Here is an 18,563-nt window from a genome sequence, read left to right as displayed (position 1 = left end):
TAGGGATATAAGGAGCCTTCTTACCTCTAGCTCCACTGTCAAGGTTCTTGTATGAAACTGAGCCCACTGACCCACTGGGATGCAGGAGGTTTGTGACCCCAACAGGGACATAGCCTTCCTAATGAACATAGTGGGATTGTTTGATGCTTTCATTACTTGGTGCCAAAGGTTAACCAATTTATCAGGTGGCAAACAACACTCTTGCCTCTCTGAGTCCAGAATAAACCCCAGGAACTGCTGCACACTTAAGGGCTGTAGCCGTGATTTTTTAATGTTCAGTAGCCACAGTAAATACTCCAGGGTGGCCATTATCCCCATTACTTGTGCTAATCAATGATCTGCTCACCAGCCTACAATAAGAAAATCGTTCAGGTAGGGAATAATCAAGACATTGCATTCACGCAGGTGGGCCATTATCTCGGCTACCAACTTTGTAAAAAAGTGAGGGGCCACGGCACATCCAAAGAAAAGAGCTGTAAATTGGAAATGCCTAACCATGCCCTCTATGACTACCACCACCCTTAGGAACCGCTAATGATCTCTGCTGATGATCTGTGGCACATGGTAGTACACATCTTTTAGATCCAACACCGCCATAAAACAGTTTTTAAAGATCAGCTTTATTGCTGATCCAATTGACTCCATTTTCAAGAAGTGCATTACCAAGAACTGATTTAGAGCTCTAAGGTTAATAATGGTCTTGAAAGAGCCATCCGGCTTCTAAATCAGAAGGTTGGGGGTGTAAAACCACTTGCCCCTTTCTGGCCCAGGAACCTCCACTAAGACTGCCTTATGCCACAGTTCCAGGACCTCAGCCTCCAACGCTTCCTGCTCCGAGGGGGATGACCGGGAAGGGGTTATCATGAACCTGTCCAGTGGGATAGAAGAAAACTCTAATTTCAGCCCTTATGATATCAGACTACGATCCCAGTGACTATTAGTAATCTTTGACCAGGCCGGAGAGAAGGCCGGCAGCCTAACTGCCCCCTACCTTGGCCGGCAGTCATTGGGGTGGTTTCTTACGCTCTCGTGAGGAGCCCCCAAACATGAACCCCGTACCTTTCCTTTTTCTCTCATCCCACTTGGCTCGGTCCCTGAAAGGCTTCCTACGATTAAAGCTCCTCGTACTGAAGGGATGCCTGTAGGAAGGAGCTGACTGGGGAATTTCTTTTTATTGTCCCCTGCCTTCTCCAGAAGCTCATCCAGGATCCGTCCAAAGATGTAATCCCCTTCGAACGAAATAGTACACAGTCTAGACCTGGCCTGAAAATCCTCAGGCCAGCACCTCAGCCATAACACTCTCCGAGCCGCGTTTGAGACACCGGCTGCTTTAGCCGCTATCCTGACCGAGTCCACACAGGCATCTGACAAGAATGCCGCGGCACCCTGTATCACTGGTAATACGTTTAGATTAGATTCTCGCGAGGCTCCTTCTTTTAATTGAGTATCCGGTATAGCCAGATCATCATTGACCTGGCCGTACATGTAGATGCCAATGCTGGCCTCAGGGCTCCTGCCGACATTTCCTATGACCCCTTAAGGAATGTGTCCACCTTTTTATCCAGAGGGTCTTTTACGGTCCGCATGTCCTCAAAGGGCAATGAAGATTTTTTTGATGCTTTAGCTACCACCACATTGAGTTTTGGGGCTGTGAGGCAGTGAGGGTGATCATATGAGAGGGTCGATATGTATCCCGAGGATGCGGACAGTGGCCTATTAGAACCGCTGGAGTGCCTTGTATTCACAGCAGGATGCCTGTGAGTCACAAGGCAAAGTAAAAGTAAGTGTGGACCTGGTCAAGTTATTTGGCCAAGGCAATGTTCAGGAAAACCCGGTAAGGGCTTTTATTTTTGAAGCGGACTACAAGATGGTAGTGGGCCAGTCTGTTTCCTCCAAGCTGAGTCTTACAAGTGGCCCATGGCTACAGATTCCAGTCAAAAACACTGCAGTACAGAGTTTGGGTGTGTCAGTGTTTGTTTGCAAGTAGCAGAGCAGGTGGCTCTGCAGCATCCAACCTGTGTGCGGTAACACAGAGCCAAGAGCAGTGAACGCCTGGCACCCCACAGTGCGATACGGTGATGCAGTCGCCCTCAGCAACCGGTCTCGTGAAAGGACTGTTGCGACGCCCCGACTGCGATCCGGAGGATACCGTGTGCTGTGCACTGTGTGAATTGTTTGGCCATTAAACACGTTTGCTGTGAACTTTCCTGTGGTCCCTGCCTATCTGTCACACTGCACCAACCCCACTGCACTACAGGGCCTTATCCCAAGTGTTTGCTACTGAGTCCTCAAAAGAGTACCTCCTGTTAAACAATGGATGAAGGAAACCTTTCTTCTCTGGTCTCTTCCACTACCGGCGCACCAGAGAATGGATTTTATCGCTTAAGGGGAAGGACCTGCGCTTCCTCTGCTCTAGCCCCTCAAACATGACATCCTGAACAGATCGCTCAGGCTTTGACTTGACTATCCCCATAGTGCTTCTGACCACTTTCACCAATTTATCCACCCGGACAATGAAGAAACAGAACCGGCCAGAGTCATCTTCCGAAGAAGAGGATGCTGAAGGAGATGATCCGGAAGAGTCATCATCCCTAATTATTATTATTTATATAGCACCTGTACATGAGACAGGGTTACATCAAAATAAAAATAAGCTTTAGTGTAGTTTATTGTGAACTTATTTGAAGTTAGACAGATCTTTTCTCACAGAAACTGAAAAAGTCAGGATAACGGGGAAACTCATAGTAACATAGTAACATCTTCCGAAGAAGAGGATGCTGAAGGAGATGATCCGGAAGAGTCATCATCCCCAATTATTATTATTTATATAGCACCATTAATTCTATGGTGCTGTACATGAGACAGGGTTACATCAAAATAAAAATATCACTTAAATTAAACAAACTAACAATGACAGACTAATACAGAGGGAAGAGGACCCTGCCCTTGTGGGCTTACATTCTACAGGAATATGGGGGAGAAAGTAGGTCGGGTGTTATGTTTGCTAATGACAGGTGTTATGAAGGCAATCCAGAAACACAGTGTGCTTAGCGATCAGAGCGCACACAGTGATCTGACAAATACCCAAAAATACAAGAATGAGCTCTGAGACGTGGAAACTCTGTAGACTGCACACCTGATCCTATCCTAAACACAACTAAAAGCGGCTGTGGATTGCGCCTAACAACTACCTAGGCAACTCGGCACAGCCTAAGAAACTAGCTAGCCTGAAGATAGAAAAATAGGCCTGACTTGCCCCAGAGAAATTCCCCAAAGGAAAAGGCAGCCCCCCACATATAATGACTGTGAGTAAGATGAAAAGACAAAACGCAGGGATGAAATAGATTCAGCAAAGTGGGGCCCGATATTCTAGGACAGAGCGAGGACAGTAAAGCGAACTTTGCAGTCTACAAAAAACCCTAAAGCAAAACCACGCAAAGGGGGCAAAAAAAAACCACCGTGCCGAACTAACGGCACGGCAGTACACCCTTTGCGTCTCAGAGCTTCCAGCAAAACAAAAGACAAGCTGGACAGAAAAAAAGCAACAAAAAAGCAAAAAGCACTTAGCTATACAGAGCAGCAGGTCACAGGAACAATCAGGAGAAGCTCAGATCCAACACTGAAACATTGACAAGGAGCAAGGATAGCAGCATCAGGCGGAGTTAAGTAATGAAGCAGTTAACGAGCTCACCAGAACACCTGAGGGAGGAAGCTCAGAAGCTGCAGTACCACTTGTGACCACAGGAGTGAATTCAGCCACAGAATTCACAACAGTACCCCCCCCTTGAGGAGGGGTCACCGAACCCTCACCAGAGCCCCCAGGCCGACCAGGATGAGCCGCATGAAAGGCACAAACAAGATCGGAAGCATGAACATCAGAGGCAAAAACCCAGGAATTATCTTCCTGAGCATAACCCTTCCATTTAACCAGATACTGGAGTTTCCGTCTAGAAACACGAGAATCCAAAATCTTCTCCACAATATACTCCAATTCCCCCTCCACCAAAACCGGGGCAGGAGGCTCAACAGATGGAACCATAGGTGCCACGTATCTCCGCAACAACGACCTATGGAATACATTATGTATGGAAAAGGAGTCTGGGAGGGTCAAACGAAAAGACACAGGATTGAGAACCTCAGAAATCCAATACGGACCAATAAAACGAGGTTTAAATTTAGGAGAGGAAACCTTCATAGGAATATGACGAGAAGATAACCAAACCAGATCCCCAACACGAAGTCGGGGACCCACACGGCGTCTGCGATTAGCGAAAAGTTGAGCTTTCTCCTGGGACAAGATCAAATTGTCCACTACCTGAGTCCAGATCTGCTGCAACCTATCCACCACAGAATCCACACCAGGACAGTCCGAAGACTCAACCTGTCCTGAAGAGAAACGAGGATGGAACCCAGAATTGCAAAAAAATGGAGAAACCAAGGTAGCCGAGCTGGCCCGATTATTAAGGGCGAACTCAGCCAACGGCAAAAAGGACACCCAATCATCCTGGTCTGCAGAAACAAAACATCTCAGATATGTTTCCAAGGTCTGATTGGTTCGTTCGGTCTGGCCATTAGTCTGAGGATGGAAAGCCGAGGAAAAGGATAGGTCAATGCCCATCCTACCACAAAAGGCTCGCCAAAACCTTGAAACAAACTGGGAACCTCTGTCAGAAACAATATTCTCAGGAATGCCATGCAACCGAACCACATGCTGAAAGAACAAAGGTACCAAATCAGAGGAGGAAGGCAATTTAGCCAAGGGCACCAGATGGACCATTTTAGAAAAGCGATCACAGACCACCCAAATGACTGACATCTTTTGAGAAACGGGAAGGTCAGAAATGAAATCCATCGAAATATGTGTCCAAGGCCTCTTTGGGACCGGCAAGGGCAAAAGCAACCCACTGGCACGAGAACAGCAGGGCTTAGCCCTAGCACAAATCCCACAGGACTGCACAAAAGTACGTACATCCCGTGACAGAGATGGCCACCAGAAGGATCTAGCCACTAACTCTCTGGTACCAAAGATTCCAGGATGACCAGCCAACACCGAACAATGAAGTTCAGAGATAAGTTTATTAGTCCACCTATCAGGGACGAACAGTTTCTCTGCTGGACAACGATCAGGTTTATTCGCCTGAAATTTTTGCAGCACCCGCCGCAAATCAGGGGAGATGGCAGACACAATGACTCCTTCCTTGAGGATACCCGCTGGCTCAGATAAACCCGGAGAGTCGGGCACAAAACTCCTAGACAGAGCATCCGCCTTCACATTTTTAGAGCCCGGAAGGTACGAAATCACAAAGTCGAAGCGGGCAAAAAATAACGACCAACGGGCCTGTCTAGGATTCAAGCGCTTGGCAGACTCGAGATAAGTCAAGTTCTTATGATCAGTCAATACCACCACGCGATGCTTAGCTCCTTCAAGCCAATGACGCCACTCCTCAAATGCCCACTTCATGGCCAGCAACTCTCGATTGCCCACATCATAATTACGCTCAGCGGGCGAAAACTTCCTGGAAAAGAAAGCACACGGTTTCATCACTGAGCAATCAGAACCTCTCTGTGACAAAACCGCCCCTGCTCCAATCTCAGAAGCATCAACCTCGACCTGGAACGGAAGAGAAACATCTGGCTGACACAACACAGGGGCAGAACAAAAACGACGCTTCAACTCCTGAAAAGCTTCCACAGCAGCAGAAGACCAATTAACCAAATCAGCACCCTTCTTGGTCAAATCGGTCAATGGTTTGGCAATGCTAGAAAAATTACAGATGAAGCGACGATAAAAATTAGCAAAGCCCAGGAACTTTTGCAGACTTTTCAGAGATGTCGGCTGAATCCAATCCTGGATGGCTTGGACCTTAACTGGATCCATCTCGATAGTAGAAGGGGTAAAGATGAACCCCAAAAATGAAACTTTCTGCACACCGAAGAGACACTTTGATCCCTTCACAAACAAAGAGTTAGCACGCAGGACCTGAAAAACCATTCTGACCTGCTTCACATGAGACTCCCAATCATCAGAGAAGATCAAAATGTCATCCAAGTAAACAATCAGGAATTTATCCAGATACTCACGGAAGATGTCATGCATAAAAGACTGAAACACAGATGGAGCATTGGCAAGTCCGAACGGCATCACTAGATACTCAAAATGACCCTCGGGCGTATTGAATGCAGTTTTCCATTCATCTCCTTGCCTGATTCTCACCAGATTATACGCACCACGAAGATCTATCTTAGTGAACCAACTAGCCCCCTTAATCCGAGCAAACAAGTCAGATAACAATGGCAAGGGATACTGAAATTTAACAGTGATCTTATTAAGAAGGCGGTAATCAATACACGGTCTCAGCGAACCATCCTTCTTGGCTACAAAGAAGAACCCTGCTCCCAGTGGTGATGACGATGGGCGAATATGTCCCTTCTCCAGGGATTCCTTCACATAACTGCGCATAGCGGCGTGTTCGGGCACGGATAAATTAAATAATCGACCTTTAGGGAATTTACTACCAGGAATCAAATTGATAGCACAATCACAATCCCTATGCGGAGGTAGAGCATCGGACTTGGGCTCTTCAAATACATCCTGATAATCAGACAAGAACTCTGGGACCTCAGAAGGGGTGGATGACGAAATCGACAAAAATGGAACATCACCATGTACCCCCTGACAACCCCAGCTGGATACCGACATGGAATTCCAATCCAATACTGGATTATGGGTTTGTAGCCATGGCAACCCCAACACGACCACATCATGCAGATTATGCAACACCAGAAAGCGAATAACTTCCTGATGTGCAGGAGCCATGCACATGGTCAGCTGGGCCCAGTATTGAGGTTTATTCTTGGCCAAAGGTGTAGCATCAATTCCTCTCAATGGAATAGGACACCGCAAAGGCTCCAAGAAAAACCCACAACGTTTAGCATAATCCAAATCCATCAGATTCAGGGCAGCGCCCGAATCCACAAACGCCATGACAGAAAACGACGACAAAGAGCATATCAAGGTAATGGACAGAAGGAATTTGGACTGTACAGTACCAATGACGGCAGACCTAGCGGACCGCTTAGTGCGCTTAGGACAATCAGAAATAGCATGAGTGGAATCACCACAGTAGAAACACAGACCATTCAGACGTCTGTATTCCTGCCGTTCAACTCTAGTCATAGTCCTATCGCACTGCATAGGCTCAGGTTTAACCTCAGGCAGTACCGCCAAATGGTGCACAGATTTACGCTCGCGCAAGCGTCGACCGATCTGAATGGCCAAAGACAAAGACTCATTCAAACCAGCAGGCATAGGAAATCCCACCATGACATCCTTAAGAGCCTCAGAGAGACCCTTTCTGAACAAAGCTGCCAGCGCAGATTCATTCCACTGAGTGAGTACTGACCATTTCCTAAATTTCTGACAATATACTTCTATATCATCCTGACCCTGGCACAAAGCCAGCAAATTTTTCTCAGCCTGATCCACTGAATTAGGCTCATCGTACAGCAATCCGAGCGCCAGGAAAAACGCATCGACACTACTCAATGCAGGGTCTCCTGGCGCAAGAGAAAATGCCCAGTCTTGAGGGTCGCCGCGCAAAAAAGAAATAATAATCAAAACCTGTTGAATAGGATTACCAGAAGAATGAGGTTTCAAGGCCAGAAATAGCTTACAATTATTTTTGAAACTTAGAAACTTAGTTCTATCTCCAAAAAACAAATCAGGAATAGGAATTCTTGGTTCTAACATAGATTTCTGATCAATAGTATCTTGAATTTTTTGTACATTTATAACGAGATTATCCATTGAAGAGCACAGACCCTGAATATCCATGTCCACACCTGTGTCCAGAATCACCCAAATGTCTAGGGGAAAAAAAAAAAGTGAACACAGAGCTGAGAAAAAAAAAAAAAAAAAATGATGTCAGAACTTTTTCTTTCCCTCTATTGAGAATCATTAGTTGGGCTCCTTGTACTGTTATGTTTGCTAATGACAGGTGTTATGAAGGCAATCCAGAAACACAGTGTGCTTAGCGATCAGAGCGCACACAGTGATCTGACAAATACCCAAAAATACAAGAACGAGCTCTGAGACGTGGAAACTCTGTAGACTGCACACCTGATCCTATCCTAAACACAACTAAAAGCGGCTGTGGATTGCGCCTAACAACTACCTAGGCAACTCGGCACAGCCTAAGAAACTAGCTAGCCTGAAGATAGAAAAATAGGCCTGACTTGCCCCAGAGAAATTCCCCAAAGGAAAAGGCAGCCCCCCACATATAATGACTGTGAGTAAGATGAAAAGACAAAACGCAGGGATGAAATAGATTCAGCAAAGTGGGGCCCGATATTCTAGGACAGAGCGAGGACAGTAAAGCGAACTTTGCAGTCTACAAAAAACCCTAAAGCAAAACCACGCAAAGGGGGCAAAAAAAAAACCACCGTGCCGAACTAACGGCACGGCAGTACACCCTTTGCGTCTCAGAGCTTCCAGCAAAACAAAAGACAAGCTGGACAGAAAAAAAGCAACAAAAAAGCAAAAAGCACTTAGCTATACAGAGCAGCAGGTCACAGGAACAATCAGGAGAAGCTCAGATCCAACACTGAAACATTGACAAGGAGCAAGGATAGCAGCATCAGGCGGAGTTAAGTAATGAAGCAGTTAACGAGCTCACCAGAACACCTGAGGGAGGAAGCTCAGAAGCTGCAGTACCACTTGTGACCACAGGAGTGAATTCAGCCACAGAATTCACAACAGTCGGGGGTTACAGTGGCTCCAATGGTGTTGAGGTGGCAGCGTGGTCATTAGAGCCATCAACCACACATAGCTTAGATATACTGTATATCATGGCATAAGTGTAATAAGCTTTAGTGTAGTTTATTGTGAACTTATTTGAAGTTAGACAGATCTTTTCTCACAGAAACTGAAAAAGTCAGGATAACGGGGAAACTCTGCTGTTAATTGTAAAGGAATTTGCATTTGGACAAGATTAAAAATTACTACAGTTAACTTAAACTACTAATAAGGGGGACATTTTATTTTCTGGCCTTGCAGATTCAACAATGGATGGCTCCAGTACAATTTCTTATATAAATGCTCAAACTAATAAGAAAAATATTTAGAATTGAGAGTCCTCAGTGGTTGATACCTTTTAATGGCTAACTGAAAAGATGGTAACAAATTGCAAGCTTTCGAGACTACACAGGTCCCTTCATCTACTGGCTAACACGGTACTAGGATATATTTCTTTCCTGTATCAAACTAAGGACAGCTTTGGGTGGAGGAGCATGCAGTGTTATAGTAACAGAATGCAGACCTTTAACTGTAATATGGTCAGACTACACCACCGATAAAGCAGTGACAGCCAGTGACTGAGGAGAATCTGTGATTTTTCTGCATTAAGTGGTAACTACTCACCCGGGTAGTCATATGTAGGAATCTCCTCTCTACACCACTCATCATCCCTCACATATGTCTCTGTAGTATTAATATGGGTCAGATCTTCACCCTGAAACAAATATTGTAAAAGTCACAGGCAGATGGAGAAGTCACATCTATGATCAGCTCTAATCCTGCCATCTCCACCGTTCTCATTACACAAGCATAAAACATATAATACTGGTGGGTAAAACAAGACAGAGCACAAGACCTTCACAGCCATCTACACATCATAGGGGAGATCTCATGACACCTTCTCTCCATCTACCTGATGACTCTGAGGAACATTGGGATTTTCTTGTTTACAGTCCTGTGGAAGAAGAGGATGTGAACATCTCTCTGGTGTTGTCCTCTTACTGGATAAAACTGGAGGAAACACATACAGGGGCTGAATTAATTTGTTACATACATCAGATAAGCATTATAGGCTGTGTGTATTTAGTCATATCTATTACCTGGTGAAGTGAGGGGCTGGGGAACCTCCATCATGACGTCCTTGTACAGATATTTGTGTCCTTCTAAATACTCCCACTCCTCCATGGAAAAATTGACGGCGACATCCTGACACCTTATAGGAACCTGACACATACAATGATACCGTCATCCCCCTGATTCCTTCATAGCGTTACTGCATAATGTCCCATCATTCCCAGCAGGGTCACCTCTCCAGTCAGAAGCTCAATCATCTTGTAGGTGAGTTCTAGGATCTTCTGGTGATTGATGTCCTCCTGTATCTGGGGGTGAGGTGGAGGCCCCGTGATTGGGCTCAGGGTTCTTCCCCATCCCTCAGACACAGGGTCCTGACAGCGCTCACTGGAAGTCTTCTTCACTACTGTGTAATCCTGGTTATGGAGAGATACATTAATAAATCTCACTACAGACATTTCTAGAGTCCTCACCGCTCCAGTTCTGTCCATCTGTTATTCCCATAGATAAGAATTATGTAATGTGGCGTCATCAGAATCCCTCACCTCTCCAGTAAGCCAGAAGAGGATCTCTAGGGTGAGGTGGAATATCCTCTCCATCATCTTGTCCTTGTCCATATCCATCCTTGAGTCAATCAGGAAAATTCTCTTATATAGAAGATCTCCACTGAGAGGATCCACTTTTACAGAGACCTAAATGGGAAGAAGATGACTATGTAACATCATAAAGATCCCATGTAACTACACAATTACAGGAGATAATAAGGGAAACATATAATGAAATGGAACGTGTAGATGTTGTATTCTCAGATCTTATAAACTGGAATGTGATAAACATCATCCACTTGCTGCACTTGTGACTTGGATGTCATTGTAAAGGGGGACTCTGCTTTTCACAATCACTTGTCCATTCAACTACCACAATAAACTGAAAATTAGCCTGGCTCCCCCGACAGTCATCTCACACATCTACACCACACTTTTCGCAGCCACCAATCAACATTTTTTAATTGTTTTATTGAAAACTGAAGCACAATAATAATACATGTATTCCAAAAGACTTATTCAGCAGCAGGTAACTAAAATACAACAATATGTTCATGTTGTGACTGAGCCCTTACACTCACACGTGGATGAACAAACCAGGAGAGATGGTAAGCCTGCACACCTCAGGTTCAGACGACACAGATCCCTAACATGACCCTGACTTGTCCCTGCCTGACCACAAAGATTGGTACCCTAAATTTACATAATAGTGCCCCCACTCAATGTGTCTTTAACTGCACCCTCAACTATACAGAGTTCAACCCAAAACAACCACAACAGAAAGTAGTGCAACAGAAACAGAGAGTGAGACACAGGACTAAAGACTTGTTCACACAGTCATACATGACAGTTGAAAGAAAAAGAGTGGAACAAAAGAATATCCTTTGGAATACGTGAAAACCCCCAGACTATGAATGTAACAAAATGCGAGAAGAACAGAGAATGGGAACACACAAAAAACCATTGGAGAAGAAATAGAGAAAACCTCAGCAAGATAATCCTTCACTGGGGAGCTCGGTCTCCAAACATCCATCGAACTTTAATATAGCCAGCAAAGACTACATGAGCCAGTAGTAGTAGTAAATAGCCTCTCTCAAGAAGTGATAGTACAAACCAAAACGAGGAAGTGAAAACACCAAAAACACAAGAACATTATCAGCAGTTGGACATAGACAGCACAGGCTGTGATCCAACAGAGAGGGAAACTAACCCACATCCTGAGGTCACTGGATCGAGCCATAACAGTTCTTCAAAAGATAAAAATAGATAAAGAGAATATATATATATATATATATATATATATATATATATATATAGATAGATAGATAGATAGATAGATAGATAGATAGATAGATAGATAGATAGATAGATAGATAGAGAGAAAATCAGGCAGCACTCCAGTTCAAGGAAAAATTGTGGGCTTTAATCCAGCACAAAGTGGAGCAACGTTTCAACCTCACATCGCAGTCTTTGTCAAGCATTGGACAACCGCATTATTCAGGAAGTATTGCACCCAAAATCTGCTCAAGTTATTTTTTTTATATAGCGCTAACATATTCCGTAGCGCTTTACAGTTTTGCACACATTATTATCATCACTGTCCTCGATGGGGCTCACAATCTAGAATCCCTATCAGTATGTCTTTGGAATGTGGGAGGAAACCGGAGTACCCGGAGGAAACCCACACAAACACGGAGAGAACATACAAACTCTTTGCAGATGTTGTCCTAGGTGGGATTAGAGCCCAGGACCCCAGCGCTGCAAGGCTGCAGTGCTAACCACTGCGCCACCGTGCTGCCCTCAATATAATATATAGTTGCATATATATATATATATATATATATATATATATATATATATATATATATATATATATATATATTTGCTCAGGTACACGTATTATTGCATAGATTCACATTAGCAAGTCAATTTAAACCAGATTTGCATTGAAACAAGCATATAGACAACAAACATGTTACTCTATATTCAAGCCTGGATCCAAGGGGTAAGGTTTCTCCTTGTGGAGAGTGACATGTTAAGCATGCCGAGATGACAACTCATAAAGTCCCATGGATTCCAGTACCACCTCTATGCTGACGACACTCAGATCTACCTCTCTGGCCCAGACGTCACCGCTCTGCTGTCCAGAATCCCAGAGTGCCTATCAGCCATATCCTCCTTCTTCTCCTCTCGCTTCCTCAAACTCAATGTGGACAAATCTGAACTCATCATCTTTCCTCCATCCCACAAATCTTCCTTACTTGACCTATCTATCGCAGTCAATGACATCATGCTTTCCCCTGTACCCGAAGTCGGCTGCCTCGGAGTAACCTTCGACTCTGCCCTGTCCTTCAAACCACACATCCAAGCTCTTTCCACCTCCTGTCGCCTCCAGCTCAAAAATATCTCCAGGATCTGTCCTTTCCTCAACCCCCAATCTACTTAAATGCTTGTGCACGCCCTCATCATTTCCCGCCTTGACTACTGCAACATCCTTTTCTGTGGCCTCCCTGCTAACACCCTTGCACCTCTCCAGTCCATCCTTAACTCTGCTGCCCGACTAATCCATCTCTCTCCTCGCTACTCCTCCGCTTCCCCCCTCTGCAAATCTCTTCACTGGCTCCCATTCCCTCAGCGTATCCAGTTCAAATTGCTAATACTGACCTACAAAGCCATCCACAACCTGTCTCCTCCATATATCTCTGAACTAATCTCTCGATATCTTCCCTCACGTGACCTCCGGTCCTCCCAAGACCTCCTTCTCTCCTCCACACTTATTCGCTCCTCATCCAATCGCCTCCAAGACTTCTCCCGAATATCCCCCATCCTCTGGAACTCTCTGCCCCAACACGTCCGACTATCAACCACAGTCGGATCCTTCAGACGGAACCTGAAAACTCATCTCTTCAGGAAAGCCTACAGCCTGCACTGACACCGCTGGTGCCTCATCACCAACGAAGCTACCGCCTCACCAACACCGGAGCTACCGCCTCACCAACACCGGAGCTACCGCCTCACCAACACCGGAGCTCCTGCAACCCTCAACCTACTGTCTCCTTCCCCATAATCCTGTAGAATGTAAGCCCGCAAGGGCAGGGTCCTCGCCCCTCTGTATCAGTCCGTCATTGTTAGTTTGTTTACTGTATGTGATATTTGTAACTTGTATGTAACCCCTTCTCATGTACAGCACCATGGAATCAATGGTGCTATATAAATAAATAATAATAATAATGATGAGACTTAAAGTCACAATGTTCTTCTGGGAAATATGCAAATTGTCTCTTCAGAGAGGAAGACGATTAAAGCTCTAGTGCCACCTATAGGAAATAGCATTCCTAAAAGTCAATGTCGACCGAGTTTTGTCATATGACTTAGGATAAAAGCTGGTTTTGGCTTTTATCCTAAGTCATGTGACAAGGCATGTTAAAGGGTCGACATTGACTTTTCGGATCACTACTTCCTATAGGTAGCACTAGCGTTCTAGTCCTCTTCCTCTCTGAAGAGATAATTTGTTTATTCAAGCCTGAAATACAAGTTCAGAATTTAAACCGTTCAGATCTAACAATAACAATGAAATCTTTTGAAGTCCACCGTAAGAGTCCCAACATTTCCAAACTATACGTAACCTTTAACTGGTAATATAAAGAACACCTCAATTGTGAAAGACCATATGAGTTCTTTATGTCCCATACCCTATCAAACTTCTGAGGGCATTGTCTGTTATATACACTTTTTTCTCATATGTGATTGCTGTGTTTACAGAATCAACCCAGGTCCTTAAAGTTGGTTTAGAATTACAAATCCATCTTGTAGCTATCAATTTCCTGGCGGAAAGTAAAGATTCTACAAGAAAGATTCCGGTATGATGACTCCATATTTCCTCCTCTAGTAGTCCAAATAAACATTTTAGGATCTTGTGGAATGGGAATGGATATCAAGAAAGATAAGAAGGTGACTATGCTTTGCCAGAAGGAGAGAATAATTGGACAAGCACAAACCATGTGCTACAAATCAGCGTTTAAGGTGTGACACCATGGGTAATTACCCATTTGGTATAATCTTGATGGGGTTAGGTAGGCTTGGTGAATAATGTAGAATTGAGACCAAATTGCAAGTGGAATTTGGACTCAAGCGCTCGGGGGAATATCAGTATGTGCAGATGAGGCACGCATTTGGAGCTCAAAACAGGGATGAATGTATTACAATCCAAGGAGATATAGTGTTGGAATATGTGTGTGGTGAAGGGACTACGAGGGGGGTTATTTCTACCCTATATAAAGATCTGTTACATTCATACCTTTTGGGATTTTCGATAAATGCGAGAGCTAAGTGGGAGAGGGATCTGGGCCCAATGGTGAAGGAAACCTGGGAGTCATTGCTGGAGTGGGTTCCACGGCTGAACAGTATAGGCTGTCACAGCTCTATATAATACACAGTTTACAAATCTCCAGAAGTATTGCATAACGCAGGCTTGCGTGCTGATTCTGAGTGCCTGAGGTGTAAGACTATAAATGTTGGAATATATCATATGATGTGGACGTGTCAGAGACTGGCTGCTTTTTGGTTGGTGGTTTGGAGTCGGGTGGAAGGAACGTATAGATGCACGGTACCAAGGGATCCGGTGGTGTGCTTACTGGGGAATGTAGATGAGATTGGAGTAGACAACACCTTGAAGATAGCAATTGCCAGATTGTTGTATATGGTCCGAAAGGTAATAGCACGAAACTGGATTAAGGAGGAACCGCCCACGAGACGAGAATTTCTTCAATATGTGAAACAGGGTCTGACACTGGAAAAAGGGATTTATAAGAAGCGGGGGAAAATAGAAATGTACGATAAAATGTGGTCTTCGTGGCTCGAAATGGGATAGAGGATAGGTGAAGGGGAAGGGAGAGTCAAGGGCCTGACTCGGTGAGAACAAATATGGTGTATGCAGGCCTAAATAGGATAAAATTCATTAAGGATTACTGATGGAGGTGTTATCAAAAAAGGTGAGCTGTCTTATTGGGGTGGGGAGGGATTAGTTGGGAATGTTGGGGTTTTGAAATGGGGAAAACTTTATACTGAAAATAAGAATATGATATGTACATTGCAATGTTATACTTAATAGAAATCTATTTCTGAGTTAAAAAAATAATAATGTAGAATTGAGACATTTGCTTGTTCACTGAAGGGGAGACATAAAGGGGGGATTCCAAGATGTCCTCCCAGAACTCCTTATTAATAGTGGCAATAAGCAGTTTCCACTTGTCTTTCCCCTTCAGTGAAGTAGAACCAATACCTATTTATAGCATGTGTGTGTATAGGATTGATATGAGACCTTGTGGGACTTGCGATTTAAAAATACCTAGCAAATAATGGTAGAAATGGTAAACGCTGCATTTTGTGAATGCAATTGTGATTGGAGAGCAGACCTTAATTGAAGGTATCTATAAAGTTGCGATCTCGGCACATCAGACTTTGTTCTCAACTGATCAAAAGATAACAGTATACTCAGGTCATAAAGGTCACAAAGTAAAAGAACGTTTTGAATGCTCCAAAATTGAGAGCATGGGATAGATACCAGAGATGGAAAGTAAGGGTTCTGCTATGTCTGCTAAAATATGAGTAAATCTGACACTCGTCTGGACTGTCTCCAGACTAACTACGCCATCTTCATAGGCAACATTTTGGGAATGTCAAGTTTATCAAGCTCCAAAAATTCTATTAGACTAGTACCTCTCGCTTCCGCCAAGTGACTCTCTGAATTTGGCAGTTGAAGACCTGGCATCCAACTACTTAGTGCCTTTAGCTGGCCTGCATGTAGTAAAGAAAAAAATCTGGGTCGAGACTTACCCCACACAAATGAAGACATTAGCGAGTTAAGTGTTGTGAAGAAAGATTAAGGGATATGTACCGTACTGTATTGCAAAGTATAACTGAATTTTGGCAATAATATCAAATTAATTTAATTTAGGAGTCCCGGCACTGATAAAGGTAGTTTACGCCAGAGATTAAACTTCAGTTAACCATAATCTAATAGAGGCAGAGTTAGTCCAATCTCTAAAAGAACGAAGAATTGGAATTTTGTCTCCGGCGCTTCAGGCTTTTTCACCAGAGACAAAAAACGTTGCTCTGGACGTTTTTTCAAGAAACCGGACGAAACAGAATGTCATCCGGTGCAATCCGGCACTAATACAAGTCTATGGGAAAAAAACCTGATCCGGCGGCAACATTCGCCTGATCTGGTTTTTTGAAAATTAGCCGGATTTAGCCTGAAAACCCGATGTGTGAAAGTAGCCTAACATACGACTACAGTGGTATCCCATCTGGGCCTGGTGCTTTATCGGAGGCCATATCACTCAGGTCCGTGCTAATTTACTCTACAGTGATATCAGCATCAGAAAGATTTGCCGCCTCTCTCATTTTGAGAAAGGAACTGTAAATCTGATCAGTACAACAGGCAGTCATTACATTAACAGGGAACTGAGATTTGTATAAAGGGTAATAATATGCTCAAAAACAATGAGTAATGCAGATGTTACTATAGAGCCATTCATAGCTCTGAACTCAACAATAGGATTAGACATATTTTGCTGATGAACCATAATAGACAGTAGTTTGCTAAATTGACTTCCCCATTTAAACTAAGGCTGACAAGTAAAAAAACAACTGACACTTAGATTTAGTATCAGCATCTTGGGCATAAGGGAATTGAAACTGCAACCACCTTACTTTATTTTCATCACTCGCCATACCGATAGGCCACCAAGATGCCTGTCCTGGGTGGAACACTAGCTCACATGCACATCTAACTTTTCTGAGCACCAGATAAGTACTTCTTACACTTTGGCATACACTGGGTAAAAGAACTAAGCTATACTTTTCCTCTTTCATGTAGATACGATTAGAACAGCAAAGAACAATTTATTAAACTTTAGATGTAATATATAAAAATGTACAGTGCTTAAGAAATGACAAATTAATTAAGATTTAAAGAAGGAATAAACACTACAAAAACGGGTTAAATACAAAAATGTCTTAGTTTCAGATCTTTACCCTGAGGCAAATATTGTAAGTCAGAGACAGATGGAGAAGTCACATCTATGATCAGCTCTAATCCTGCCATCTCCACCGTTCTCATTATACAAGTATAAAACGTATAATACTGGTGGATAAAACAAGACTGAGCACAAGACCTTCACAGCCTTCTACACATCACAGGGGAGATCTCATGACACCTTCTCTCCATCTACCTGATGATCCTGAGGAACATTGGGATTATCTTGTTTACAGTCCTGTGGAAGAAGATGGGGACATCTCTCTGGTGTTGTCCTCTTACTGGATAGATCTGGAGGAAACACATACAGGGACTGAATTCATTCTTTACATACAGATAATTATAGGCCGTGTGTATTTAGTCCTGTCTATTACCTGGTGATGTGAGGGACTCAGGAACCTCCATCATGACATCCTTGTACTGATCTTTGTGTCCTTCTAAATAATCCCACTCCTCCATGGATAAATAGATGGCGACATCCTGACACCTTACAGGAACCTGACACATACAATGATACCGTCATCCCCCGATCCTTTCATAGCATTACTGTATAATGTCCCAGCATTCCCAGCAGTGTCACCTCTCCAGTCAGCTGTTCAATCATCTCGTAGGTGAGCTCTACGATCTTCTGGTCATTGATGTCCTCATGTATCAGGGGGTGAGGTGGAGGCCCCGTGATTGGGCTCAGGGGTCTTCCCCATCCCTCAGACACAGAGACCTGACAGTGCTCACTAGAGGTCTTCTTCACTACGGTGAAATCCTGGTTATGGAGAGACACATTAATAAATCTCACTACAGACATTTCCAGAGTCCTCACCTCTCCAGTTCTGTCCATCTGTTATTCCCATAGATAAGAATGATGTAATGTGACGTCATCAGAATCTCTCACCTCTCCAGTAAGCCGGAAGAGGATCTCTAGGGTGAGGTGTAATATACTCTCCACCATTTTGTCCTTGTCCCTATCCATCCGTGATGAGTAAATCAGGAAAACTCTCTTTTATAGAAGATCTCCATTGAGAGGATCCAAAATTGTAGGGACCTAAATGGGGAGAAGATGAGCCAATGTGATATAATAAAGATTCCATGTAATAATACAATTACAGGACATAATAAA

General features: G+C 43.8%; 1 protein-coding gene across 1 annotated transcript in view; it reads right to left on the bottom strand.

The window, feature by feature from the left end:
* LOC138666614 (uncharacterized) overlaps positions 1 to 18,563 on the bottom strand; it is a 139,892-nt gene that overhangs the window by 116,347 nt on the left and 4,982 nt on the right. Inside the window, exons 2-10 of the mRNA XM_069754810.1 lie at positions 18,339 to 18,488; positions 18,030 to 18,209; positions 17,824 to 17,947; positions 17,646 to 17,740; positions 10,411 to 10,557; positions 10,102 to 10,281; positions 9,895 to 10,018; positions 9,708 to 9,805; positions 9,419 to 9,509 (exon numbers count right to left, since the gene is read on the bottom strand). Of these exons, the coding sequence (XP_069610911.1) occupies positions 9,419 to 9,509; positions 9,708 to 9,805; positions 9,895 to 10,018; positions 10,102 to 10,281; positions 10,411 to 10,557; positions 17,646 to 17,740; positions 17,824 to 17,947; positions 18,030 to 18,209; positions 18,339 to 18,416 (1,117 nt within the window). The 5' untranslated portion in view covers positions 18,417 to 18,488. The remainder of the gene's footprint in view (positions 1 to 9,418; positions 9,510 to 9,707; positions 9,806 to 9,894; positions 10,019 to 10,101; positions 10,282 to 10,410; positions 10,558 to 17,645; positions 17,741 to 17,823; positions 17,948 to 18,029; positions 18,210 to 18,338; positions 18,489 to 18,563) is intronic.

Source organism: Ranitomeya imitator, chromosome 2, assembly GCF_032444005.1.
Source record: "Ranitomeya imitator isolate aRanImi1 chromosome 2, aRanImi1.pri, whole genome shotgun sequence".
NCBI classification, from domain to species: domain Eukaryota; kingdom Metazoa; phylum Chordata; class Amphibia; order Anura; family Dendrobatidae; genus Ranitomeya; species Ranitomeya imitator.
Note: the sequence above shows the minus strand (reverse complement) of the source record. Positions and strands in the feature narration are given on the sequence as shown.